The sequence below is a fragment of the Barbatula barbatula genome (assembly GCF_947034865.1).
Source record: "Barbatula barbatula genome assembly, chromosome: 12".
Taxonomy (NCBI): Eukaryota; Metazoa; Chordata; class Actinopteri; order Cypriniformes; family Nemacheilidae; genus Barbatula; species Barbatula barbatula.
Genome location: NC_136775.1, coordinates 11,711,437 through 11,725,471, shown reverse-complemented (window position 1 = coordinate 11,725,471; position 14,035 = coordinate 11,711,437). Strand labels below are relative to the sequence as shown.

At 36.8% G+C, this 14,035-nt stretch overlaps 1 protein-coding gene across 1 annotated transcript in view; it reads left to right on the top strand.

Moving 5' to 3' along the window:
* kcnn3 (potassium intermediate/small conductance calcium-activated channel, subfamily N, member 3) overlaps window positions 1-14,035 on the top strand; it is a 42,749-nt gene that overhangs the window by 16,836 nt on the left and 11,878 nt on the right. The window contains exons 3-4 of the mRNA XM_079469297.1: window positions 10,270-10,566; window positions 13,570-13,691. Coding sequence (XP_079325423.1) covers window positions 10,270-10,566; window positions 13,570-13,691 — 419 coding nt within the window. The remainder of the gene's footprint in view (window positions 1-10,269; window positions 10,567-13,569; window positions 13,692-14,035) is intronic.

Genomic DNA, 14,035 nt, shown 5'->3' with positions numbered 1-14,035 from the left:
ATTGGACTTTTAATCGGTTTACATTGGTCCATGTAAACGCAGCTATTGTCCCTTTCTGACTTCCGTTGTATGGACACAAAACCACAAGGATAACATAAACAGGATTTGAACATCATGAGGGTGAATAAATGATGACAGAATAAAAATTTTTGGGCCAACTGTTCCTATAAACAATATCCATATTTCATTCCAATGGTGTGTTGTAATAGCCACTTCAAATTAGAACAAACTAACGACAAAAACAACACATTCAAACGTTTCTATTCTTTTCTTACTACGTGCTTTTCTCAAGTGCATTCTACTTTTGCTGCTTTGGCAGTTTTTCGCCTAATTTTTAGCATGGTGTAATGATGAGATGAGTAATGTTGTTTTAGGCTGTTGCCATCAGCAAGGACAGCTAAACTGAACTCCTCATTAGCATTATTATTCTAAAAGGAGCGTTAGCGCTGGGAAGTCACTCACAGCAGTGGTCTGAATGCGTAGCACAAACACAAGCCTCAAAACTTCGGCGCCTTTCTCCTTCAGATGCACAAGCGTCTTTGAGACATTAAGCAGATATTTATAGGGCTGTGTGCGTCTACAAAAGTGAGTCATTTTGTGAGTGTTTGACAGCTACTTTGAAAAGGAGCATGTGTGCCCTTTTATCAATGAATACAGTTTGAGAACTCTGCATTCTCAAAATAAACTCACACACAGACAGAAACACACGTGCTAGAAGATGCAAAGATAGAAGTGGTGAAAAAGGTATGAAGTGGTGTTAAATGTCTTTAAAATTGAATGGTGTAATAAAATTGAAGTTAATCTGACTCGCTGACCATATTTAAAGTGAAATCAGACTCGACCTCCTAAAATCAATATGTGTTTCTCGTCTTAGTTTAATCGACACAGTGCATTTTCTTTCAAAAAGCTTGTTTTGTGATCTTTCATCAAGGATTCTTTAACTAGCTCAGCCTGAACCAGAGCTTTTCATCTGACATCACAAACTACTTGAATCCAGTGTAGTACTGTATGCACGGTACAGCCACTTTCTTGCATTTCAGATAAATGCAAAGAATTCAATGAAATCTCTTTTACCAGCGAATATCCTTTTTTCACACAAAAGTGTGTCAAATAACAAAAGCAATAGCAAACAAGATTTCATGTTGACTTAATGGGATACTAAAGGCAAAACTAAGTTTCCCCATGTATTACTCACCCTCAAGGCATCCTGACTGAATATGACTTTCTTCTTGAAGAATAATGTGTTTCTTTCAAGCGGTAGAATGGGTCTTAACAAAGGTCTTCTGAAGCGAATCGATAAGTTTGTTTAAGAGATATATCAATATTGACAGTGCTATTAAGGTCTAACTTGCACTTGCGTGTGAACCTGAGGCTTGTTTTTCCGGCAAATGACGCAGTAAGTGAATGACAAAAAAAAGTACACTAACCCTCTCTTCTCTTAACAGGTAGTGGTCTAGCTTTTGTTGAAACTACAAACTTTGTATTAGCACTTATCGTACTATTGCTCTTTTATGACATATTGCTTATTGTTCCCTGAATTCTTTGTAAATCGCTTTGGATAAAAGCATCTGCTAAATGACTAAATGTAAGTTCCGGTGACGAACGCAGCATTTTTCATTTTGTTCCCATAGGATCCTGTCTCCTCTGTGCCGGAGCTTTCCTTACCGTTAGGGGTGTAACGAGAGACTTATCCCACGAGGCGAGACTGAGTTCAAGAGATGAGACAATTTTTTTTGATTTTTTCTCTTATTCACCTCAAAACACAAAATGCTAAAAATGTAGGCATTAGAATATCAACTTATATTTTATGAAACAAATTAAACTTCTGCTTTATTGAATTATATTATGCAGTAATAATATGTAAACACTACAAAACAGTCAGTACAGTTTTTTTTCTTTGTTTTCTTAACAAGCACAGCTTTTAGTAAAGAACTGTGGTTGTTTTCTCTATATGCTTTTGAATAGTGCTTGTGTTAGCAGAGGTGGCGATCATCATATAACACTGGCAACCTCCTTCCTCCACTGAAGGAACCCTCATAGCCTTCAGAGAAACAATAAAAACAACACAAACACATCCAGTTTTATGCTAACATTGCACTTATGTAGGAAACAGATTATGCATTTTTGAAGAGGTTTGCATTTGAATGTATTCAAAATAACGTAATTTGAACTTGCAATTGCTAAACTCTTGTATACTTGTGGTTCAGTACGCTGCTGTTCAGCTGCGCTCCCAAAGCTAGTTAGTTCGCACTGCCATAAAAACTAGTGTGAGGCACTAGTGTAACACAAAAACGAATGTTGAAACCGTCCGTCTATCGTGTGTTTACATAGAGAAATGGTGGGTAAGTAGGGCTGCGGAATGAAAAATCAAGTTGTCTATGAATGGCCGGGCACGGCACGCACATACTTTGTGCAGTTATTAGCGTACAATACTGTACAGTAATGAAAACAGGTAAAACCATAATAAAATGTGCATTCACACAAATCCTCCCAAATATATTTTGAGGTTGCGCAGATTAAATTTAGGGAGCATATGCGACTGAAATGGTCGCAATTTCGAGTCCAGCACTCCATCATGCCAATTGCGTGAGTATATTGTCTGATTAGTCCCGCGAGATCTCGTCAGACCCTTAGTCACGTCATTTGCCAGTGGAACGTGGGCAAGCATTTTTTCCCAAGCTAATACCTTTGTTATTAGTTCACTTTTAGCTTTACAACTTGGCAGACTGCTTACATTCACACACAGCAAAATTACACACTAATTAATGTCTATATACATGGTAAGTTTGGAGTGTTATATCAAGCATTTTTTTATCGTTATTGCTAAAGGTGTATCATAGATGCATATTGTTATCGATTTATTGCCCAGCCCTATGTAGAAATAAATATAGAGACCAGAAAATAGGAAGTCCAATGTAATATAGGACAATAGACATGCTTTGTCTTTCTCACTCTCTCTCTCTTTTCATCTCAATTCAGTTTTCTCTTTCAGTCGCAAAGTACTGTATTGGCAAGATTGCTATACATAACAGTTATACACACCACCCTCAAATCTCTCTCTCTCTCTTGCTTGCTCGCTCTCTACGTAAATCAATTCGTCCTGTGTTTTCCTCTCATTCCCTCTACCCCACCTGTCTTTTCCCCTCTTGATTGCATCTTATGTTGCTCTGTCTCTATCTATGGTTGTGTTTTTACCTTCAGTCAACCGTCTCTTGCCCCTTTGTGAGTCTGAATTGTTTATCTCAAATTCGTTTTAGCTAATCGTGATACAAACGCATGTAGATTTAGTTTTGGAAATCTTTTGAGGGTTTGTTTCAGGGGTCTGACAATGGTTTGCAGGGTTTTTGTCACAGGGTGTTTCACGGAGTGTAAACACCTTTAAACTAAACAAACACCTGAGATTTTGGGAATTGGCGTGAGTATAGTTTGTTTTGTTGTGAACGCAAAGAAAACTTGATTTTCACTTTCATTCACATTTTAGTTCACATGAAGGGGTCCGAGTTTGATTCTTTGAGGATTTAGTCTAAACAAAATATGTTTAAACAGAGCCGAAATCTCTGTATAGTAGGAGTGGTGTTATGCAATGTGTGTTTCATTAATTTTGCTGGATTAAGAAGCACTTTTGTCTGGATGATCTAGTCGGATTCGTAAATATTTTCATAAGTATTCGTAAGTTCTTTTAAAATATTGTTTGAATTCATATGATGTGAATCATATAAAACATACGATTATTAGAAAAAAGCCACACTCAAAACCCAACCCCACCCCTAAACCTGACGAAAGCAAATCGCAATAAAATGTATGAATGACACTGTGTAAGTTTATACGAATTAGCCACCTTGTAAAATAGTTGCAAACTGCTGTAATAATGTCTGTCCATGTGTGTTTGTATCTGAGTGTGTGTATCATCTTCTGGGATGAAAGGATATATTGAGTCATATTGAGTTGAATTATACTGTTCCTTGGGTCTCCTCATTCCCAAATCAACACAGTCTATAGACCATTGCACATCGAGTCTGAACTTTGTGTCCGAAATTTCGGCACGTTAAAAAATAAATACGACCTCAAGTCGTGACGATCACAATTACGCACTTACGATATTTTCGGCGGTCAAAATAAAATTCGGACTGGGTTTGATTTTCCGGGTTTTCAAAACCTTAGCAAGCGTTTTGAGAGGCGTTGTGACAATTCAGAGACACAGTACAAACAAAAAAAAGCGTAAGAAAATTTCTGACTGTATGTGCAAAGACCTTAATACTTTAAATCCTGCAAAATAGACAGCGGCATCTGAATCTTTAGCCAAAAGCACAGCTGTCGGACAGTTACTGTGTGCTTACAGATACAGTATTGTGTGTTTATCAGTGTGCTAATATGACTTAAAGGCTCTCTGAGGTAAAGTTTGTACCAAAGTGCATGTTAATGTTGATGTAAGTGCATTTCCCACAAAGAGCCAACTTGGCTGAAGTTTGCTTACAACGTGGCTACAGTAGAAATATTCATGGCTGTGTGACTTCAGCTGTATAAAACTACTTGTAAGTCGCTTTGGATAAAAGTGTCTGCCAAATGAATAAATGTAAATGTAAATTATCTTTATTTCAAGGTTGGACTGATTCTGGAAATGGTTTACATGATGAGCTTTGGAAGCTGTGTTGATGGAAGCCCTTAACATGCTTAACATGCAGTACAGTTGAGGTCATATGTTTGGTGTTGACACAGCAGGCCTATAGACAGAAAAACATAAATAATATTTCATTTGTTATGTTATATTTCATGCACAATTATTTTGAAAAAAATTTAACATGTTTTTTTAATATTATGGATGCAGGATTTATGTATTCAAAGACTACCTTAAATAGTTGCAGTAATAGTCAACCCAGGGATAGTTCATCTAAAAATAAAAATTCTGTCATCATTTACTCACGCTTTAAGTTGTTCCAAACCAAATGTTGTTGTTCTGCTAAACACAACAAAAAGATATTTAAAATAATGTTTGCTTACAAACTGAGACACTATTGATACTACAGCAGAAAAAAGACTATGGTTGTCAATAGTGCCCCAGAACGGTTTGGTTTCTCAGATTCTTCTTATGTGTTTAACAGAACAATGGCATTTGAACGATTAAGAACAACTTGAGGGTGAGTAAATGTGAACTTTCCTTTTAAATGAATAACACTTAAAAACATAATACATTTTTTCTACTTTCATGTAAAAAAGCTGCACTTTCATGTAAAAAAGCTACAAACTATTCAAAGAAAAAGCTCTAAAATGCTTAAAGGAACAAGCTTGGGATGTCAATGGGAGTCCTGTGCTAGTATTAAAGGATTAGTTCACACCTTTATAAATATTTTATTATCATTTATTTACCCTCGTGTTGTTCAAAACTAACGGGTGAAACACAAACGTGGTTTTGTGTCCATACAGGGGAAATCAATGGGGTCAATATTGTTTGTTTGCCATCTTCGAAATATCCCGTTTTGTGTTCTGCAGAAGAAAAAAGTAGTTCAGGTTTGAAATCCTGTGAAGCTGAATAAACGATGAGGGGATTTTCCTTTTTCAGTGAATCATCTGAGATCCCCTGCTCTGAAATGAAGCTGGTAATGTACAGGTAATGCTTTTAACACTGGTAAACTCTCAAGCAGAGTATGGGTGGTACTGATAACAGAATGACAGGGAAACATTTCCAGAACGTTGCACAAGCACTGTCACAGCACGTCTCGTTGCTTAGTGTCACTGTGTGAGTTGTTGCTTAGAGAAAACTAAAGGGATTTCCTGCTGTTATTGCTACTGGCGACACATACGGGAGGCTGTGCATATGTTTGTGTGAGAGAGAGAAGCTTGCAGTGTATATAAATTTATTTATTTTATAAAGAGGGAATTCCAAGCTTATCCTGTTGCTTGTGTTTTCAGAAACATAACAGGCAGATTTCTCATCTTATGTATTTACCTCATAGGCTATATGTATATATATTGTTTTTTAGGAGATTGAATATTGTTTTCGATGTGAATTGATTTTATTGTGGAAGAGAAAACAAACAAACAAACAAAAAAGTGACGTGAGAGACATAAAGCTTGCACAGAAAGGTGTATTTCATTTTTTACAAACCTATAGTATCTGAAAACAGAGTACTAGTATTCTACAAAAATATAAATTCTGTACTCATTGATTCACCCTCATGACACCAAAATTGAAGTAGTAAGTCAGTCAAAATAAAATCTGATATTGGTCCAATTTAATAAATATTGGGTTAAAACTAAATGTTTAGTTTTAATTTACAAATTTTTAAATGCTTTTCATGTTTAAATGAATATTGAATATTTATAATTTATCATATGCTGTATATTTTTACTGTATACTGTATTTTGATTATAAACCTATTATTTTCTTTTTGTGAGCCTGTTGCAAAGCTTCATGTAAAGACTGTATAGACATGCAAATTTAAGATCATGCATAGTTTGAACAACAATATTTTGTCTCCATGTTTCTTTTCTTTTTTAACCCTTTATCTGTTTTCAAACTTTCCCTTTTTATTTGATCCCTTTCCCTTCTGGGCGAGACCCCATTTACCTTAACTATTTACCTATCTCTTTCATTTCACACTATGCTCTGCTCTCCTATTCATCCTCCCTTTAGAATGTTGCCTAATTGGCTCTGGCCCTCATTTGTTGGGAGGTTCTGGGTTTCTTTCCTTCTCTTGTCTGCTCTGCCTCTGATGGGCCGAGGGAGGCGGCTCGGTCCAGTCATTCATGTTGACAGATTACCTTCACTAATGGAATTTAATTATTCAGCATATCCTGGCAATTCAGCCTGAAAAAGAACGACAGGATGGGGGGTTCGGGCCGAAGGAGAGATGAATTAGGGGGTAACGATTAGAGGCGGAAAGGGAGCGATGATGACGGAGGAAAAGGGAAATTTCATCAAGTGCACAAAGTTATGATGGAATATTCCTATGATTATATTGGATCATAAAAGCACAACTTGCAGTGATAAGAGCCAAAATGTTAATACATAATTTATAAGATTTTTTGTGAATATTTTTATTACATTTGTAAAAGGTAATAAAAAAACTTTTTTGACTTTTGCCAGTTTTATTTTATTTACGGCATTATGTTTTCAATTGCTTTAAATAAAATTGACTGGTTTACTTAATATGAAATGACATTTCGTTCTGTGTGATTTCTGTTGCCAACTCATTTAGAAGAAACAAGACTTTAAACTCTTAAAATGAATAACATTTCTGCAATCGTTTAACTATTACTTTTGAAATATTAGCTTTTCTTGCCATCGGAAACTAAGGCGTTTTCTCCGACATGCTGTGACTGACACAAAATACACCAAAAATGCAAAATAATTACAAAAGGAATACATTTTGTTTGTCAGATGTAATCCATTTGAATCCATGTGACTTGCGAGGAACAGAACCAAATCCAAGCCTTTATTCCTTATTTATATCTCCATCTCCATCCTGAGCAGCCACCGTTGACACGCTCATTACAAATTCAAAGTTAATGCTATATTGTTACTAAAACAGTAATTTTCCTGCATATTTTGGTTTATTACATTTTATATCTTTTTATATTAGCTGTAAAATGGTGGTAGGTTGACGGGTCTAAAAATATAAATCGCTTATTGATACAATTATAAAAATGCACTGATATCTTAATGATATAAAAGCTTTGAAAATATTTTACGTTTTTCAATAAAAATACGTAGCAAATTGTACGTTTCAAACGTATTCCCATGCATACGTCCAAATTTTTTGTTTTTCAGCATCAGTAAAAACGTACAAAAATGTAAGTTTGTGCTTGAAAACGTTACATACAAATATTTACGTATAAACAATGAGACCAGGCTGTACTGCTTATCAAATGAATAAATATCAAAAATTGATTGGAGTTTTTTAAATAGAAGAGACCACAGAGTGATTATATTTTACAAAAAATAAAATATGTTTGATCGTGGTATGCCACAATGTGTCAAACAGAGTCAAGCAGAGAAAATAATCATAGACCAATATATAAGACCATTTTAAAATGGTTTCCAACTGTCGATAACCATGATTGTTGGCAGATGAACAGAAATGATATTCTCATCGCATCATATGTATAGCCATCATCCGCTGTCCGCTGAAGATATATTGGTTATGAGCATTGAACATGGCATTCAACCATTTCAAGTCATACACCCAACCAGTACAAGTTCCTTGCATATTTGCATGTTCTTTCATGCTCACGCATACAGTATTCACACATTCTCTTTCACTCTTCTCGCAACCACCCACACATGAGTATTTCTCCCTTACATTCATTCCCTCTGTCTCTTTCTCTCTCTTCCACCTCTTTCTTTCACGCTGTCTCTCTCTCACTCTTTTGCACACATGCACACACGTATAAACACACAGTCATTCTCTCCCTCTCTCACCAGGGGACCCTAATTAAGCTTGGCTGGTCTTTGATGTTGTCGCCTAGGCAACAGTCACCATGACGAGGCTGGCCTTTCCAGAAAAAAAAACCCATGCACGTTTAACTGCCATACAACCATGCAGACATGCACACATGCGTTTAGCAACATGTTTAAGGGAACAGACTGGCTGGTGTTTACATTATCAGGGCATTCGCGGAAGAAAGCGTTTAGTAAAACATTTCCATTGGAAGACCTGATGCACTGTGGACGCACAACCGTGCAGACGCACAGGCTCATAATGAATAAATGTGCGTGCACTGGCAGTATATCTCCTCATAAATATAACTTCATTCATGAGTTCTTAGGATTCCGATATGATCATTTGCAGCTCTTAAGTGTGTGTGTGTTTATGTGTGGGAGTGTATACGTGTGTTTGTGTCTCAGTGGGGAGAACCCTGCTTGCCTTCTGCGTATCAATTAAACAAGCCTCACCAATCTAACACTTACAATTAACATTAAACACATCTAACACCGCCAACACCACAATTAGCTTCCCATTCCATCCTTACACTCTGCTGATATATCGTCTGACATGGAGTTGCATTTGGAGAGAGAGAGAGATCTGTCACAGCACATTATGCCAGCAGAATTCTGAATGCTTATTGCTCTATCTGTTTGGCTTTCCTGGCAGGATAAAATTACTATTTAAGCATGTTCTCATTGTGGGGTTTACAAATCAGTTCCCCCTTCATTTAGCCTCCTGTGCCGCTCTTGAGGAATCATTGTACTCCTACAGTTACTCGCAGCGTCTCTACTCTGTAGCTGTTTTAATGAGCTTTCTGAATTATTCATTCATAACTAAAGTTTCGGATTAGATGTATGATGAATGGTTAGTCTTGAGGAGTGGTTATATTCGGTGACATTACGTTTTTCATGTGTGAAGTTTGTTCGCAACTTTCATTCGATGTGAAGGTTTTCGTGTTAGACCAGCCATACTGCATAGTCTTCAGAGATTTGTAGGTGACTTGTAGGTGTACATGCCATAGCTGTTGGAATGAAACCTTGTATATCCATTTACCATGATTTTGATATAATATTTCAGATTTAACTAATTGATTAAAATGTTTAAACAATAAAAAGTATTGAAAAGTAGGACAACAATGTGTTTAATTGTTAAAAACATGCAGTGTTTTTTATTTCCTAGTGGCAATATAGAAGATACGAGCTTTCGGAAGTATGACATTTGTTGATACGAATTGATAAGAATGATTTAAATGCACTGTAAAAAATTATAAAAAAAAATTGTAATGCAAGTTAGAGAAATAAACTGAATTTTTTTACAGTCAGCCACTTATTCAGTCTTACATTAGCACTTAAATCCAACCCTAAAATCTGATTGGCTCTTAGGAATATTGTTCCAGGACCCAACATGTGGAATTTTTTTGCACCATACTTCATATGAGCTGTCAGTGTCCAAAAGAAAGATTTTTCAGTTAGTTCTGTTTACTCACTATGAGGATTTCACGTTATTTGGGTTGCCACACAAATAAGAAATATTGCAAGAACATAATCCTGTGACTCATCATATTTTTTCGCTGATTGGGACCAATAATCCCTCTGATTTACACACGTTTTATTGCGAACTTTATTTTAGCATGTGTTTTATTTTTATTTCATATTTATCCTGTTATGTATGCAAGTGACTGCCGTGTACCCTTGAGCACTTCTTTTGAGTGATTTAATGCTAATTTGGCATCCATTATGCTAAGTGTTTAGACTTTATGTCTTGTGAAGGTCGCAATAGGAAATTTGCTTTAAAACTCTGTTTCCTATACAATGTTAAACATTTCTATTCTTCTCCCCCTTAGCTCTTTGTCATTGACAATGGTGCGGATGACTGGCGTATCGCCATGACCATGGAACGGGTGCTGCTCATTGCTCTGGAGCTGATCGTTTCGGCGGTTCACCCGGTGCCGGGTGACTTCAAATTCATGTGGCGGGCGCGGCTGGCCTTCTCCTATGCTCCCTCGCAGGCGGAGGCGGATCTAGACATGGTGCTGTCTGTGCCCATGTTCCTTAGACTCTACCTCATCGCCAGAGTCATGCTGCTACACAGCAAGCTCTTCACTGATGCCTCCTCCCGCAGTATAGGGGCACTCAACAAGGTCAGAGGTCTTGCCAATGGGCTAATTTCAATTAACCTTTGAGATGCATATGGAGTTTCAGTGCAATCTGCCTTATTTATTAATACAGTAAATACGGGCGACAAATGCTCTGAAATAGTGCTGGGCTGTATTTAAAATTAGTTCTCCTTTTTATTTAAATTAGACTTATATCCAAAGTCACACTGTTACCACTTTCATAAATGAAATGGAATTTTTATTTTATATAAAATAGATCATTTTCTATTGATGATGGCAGCAGATATTCAGCAGATGGTGATCGAATGATGAAGAACAACATTATAACCAGGCATACATCCAGAAGCGTGGTGTATTCGAGCACACTTTCCGCATGTTAAAGAGCCACGGTGGAACGGCACTGTACAGTTTCAGCAAGCACTCCATTACATACAATTCATACTTTGGGAATTCCCTCCTGAGGCTTTTGGGTGTGATTATTATTAGTAGTAGTAATGGGGAATTTGTGCAAGTATGGTTTACCTTAAGAGTGTCATTTGGGTTTTCAAAATGGCTTCTTTTCCAGCTCGTGTCCCATCACCAGCTTCCTCGTTTTCTGTCAATGACCCACTTACCCTCACATACTGTCTGGAGAAAATCCCTTTTGTTCTCCCCTCATTTTTAGTCTGGACTGACACAGCCTGAATCTGTTCATCTGAGAAAGGCAGTATTTAGCTGTGGCTTAGAGCAGGGGTTCCCAAACTTTTCAGCCCATGAACCCCAACATTACAGTGCCAGTGACTCGTGACTTGAAGTTCAAGTTTAAATGTTGCGTGCAAATGCACATAATGACAACACAAAAGAGCACAGTCTAACATATCACAATTTTATAGTTATTTACTCCTTATTTTACTTTCAAAAATATTAATAATTACTACAGATGGTCGAATTTCATCAAACTGATTCAAGTGCTGATGGATTTGCCTCTTTTCGTACCTGAGGACGATGGCCCCTCTAACTGCTGCGTTTCTCCACCCTCATAGGCTGGCCTCCTGCATTGTCTTTGGTCGATATTCATCAACATTTCATTACGACAAATAAGAATGTCCTAAACTTAAAGCCTGAAAAATTATCTCTGTGCACATGGGACTGTTTAACGTGGTGCTGTTAATAGACCTAACCTAATTCGGTTGCTGATGTTGTTAATGTGACGAAATCACCTCAGGGGTCATGATCGAGGGGGAGGAATTTCCAAGCGGCTGTTGGCTGTTTATTTGCCTGGTTTAAGTTTTAACTTCACAAATTTTTTTATATATTGTTACACTTATTGATAACACGCTATTTCTAATAATAAAAAAAAGATTTCTGGAAATCATCTTGTGACCCCGCCCTCGCAGCCTTGCGACCTCCGGGGAGCAGTACAGTCCGGTTTTACAAGGACAGGCATGAGTGATGGAAACCTGGGGTTTTCTTTGCACGAGTAAGAGTTTTGAAAAAGAAGGATGGACCTGTCAGCTTTGCTGAAGATTTGAAAGCTTTGAACATATATCAGTGTTGGACATGTGCTTTGTCTAATTGTTTCAACATTGTGAGAATGCAGTCTAGTCTAGTAGCTTGGTGTCACTTGATATAACTGATGACTTTGCTTTAACAGATTTGATGTTTGATGGATGTGTGTTTCTCGAGCAGTTTTATCTCTGGTCCCCTTTAGTTGACTGATTGATGCGTGTGAAAATATTGTCTCTTTTCTGCTTCGTGCTTAAGAGAAGTTGACGAAATACTGGCTGTCAATGGTTGATATTTCAAAGTTTAATTTTTGTCCTTCCGTGCCAACGGAAATAACGTAAAACAGTCGAGAATCGGTCCAGATGTACTTTAATTTGAATGGCTGATTGAAGAGGGTAATCACTTTGTCCTTTGAGAGAAGCTCTTGTTTCAAAGAGATGTAAATGCTAATTCTCTTTGCTCTCATGTTCTGTTTGTGCATTAATGACCGTGTGGTCAGTCTTAGTTTCTTTCCCCTAGAGAATTTCCCTTTATGTGACTTTATTAAAGGAAATTAATCAATAATAATGATGAAGGCAATAATATATTTTGATGTTGTGCCTCGAAGTGTAATGATATGGCGTAGTATTGTGATAGTGTATATCAGATATCAGACTGGAAGATATCAGATAACCGGACTGTCAAAATGGACATTGGCAAATTATTTACAGTCTGGGAAATAAGTAAGAGACCGTTCCAATTTTTTGTTGAATCAGCATTTCTAGGTGTATTGTTGTCATTCCAGTCCAGTGTCTGGTGACTTTGAAAATCAAACCTCAGGACATAAAGTCATCCAACAGCAATGTGAAAGTATACAGCATAACAAGACACATTAAAACTTTGATGAAAATCAAGGTTATCACAAAAACAATAGTTGAACTTTTCCTAAATACAAATATTATTGTTGTATTGCTTAAAGATGAATATGAACTTGTTTTCATTGTAGCATTTGAGGTATGAAACTCTCCTGCATCTTTCTATTAATTTGACCTGTTTCTCCAGTTTTCATTTTATCCAAATAAATGCAAATTCAAACAATATTTTTATTTGAAATTTGGGAGAAATATTGATAATAGTTCACAGAATAAAAAAATTATAATTTTACCTAAACACACACCTAAATAGTAAATTCAGAAAAACTGAAAATGGTCTTTGAAATAGCTTTTTTTTCTATGGCTGTATATGAAATTAATTTGTTGAAATCATGACAATGAAATTAAAATGTCAAGTTTTACCTATTTACATTTCCATGCCCTAGTGCATGCTGGAATAAACACAAATTTATTTTAACTGTAACCCTATTCAACAGCTTTAATTGAATCTACCATTATTGCTTTTTTCATCTTAAAAAATGTATATCTTAATAGAAAAGCTGCACATCTTATAAATTGTTAGTACAATACTTCTGAGTAAACCCCAAAAACTAATAATCAAATTTATTGTATTTTTCTAGTTACTTTATTCAATTGATTTTACACTGTGGTTGTTGTTTTCCCTCTTCAGGTGCACTTTAACACACGGTTTGTGATGAAGACTTTGATGACCATCTGCCCGGGAACTGTGCTGCTGGTCTTCAGTATCTCCCTGTGGATCATCGCTGCCTGGACCGTAAGAGTATGTGAGAGGTGAGAGAATGAACAAATAATTCAGTGCGTTTCAAACTGCGACTTTCTGTCTAGATGCACTCCAGGCTTCTGACGTTTAATGAGGAATCACCCGATTGCACCAGTAAGTGGCAGCCGCTGGATGATAACACAACGGTCGAGGTGTGCAAACATTGTGCATCATTTGTTCTGCAGGGAGGAGAGACAAAAGTATAACAGAGAGGAGGAAAAAGGAGAAAGAGAAAAGACTGCTGTGCTTTTTGCCCTTTCCTTCACACCCTTGTCTTTGGGTGACCTGTTTTTCTCAACACAACTTTTCGCTGATCAGACTCTCTTGGATGTGGTTAAGGCACCAGCCAATCACA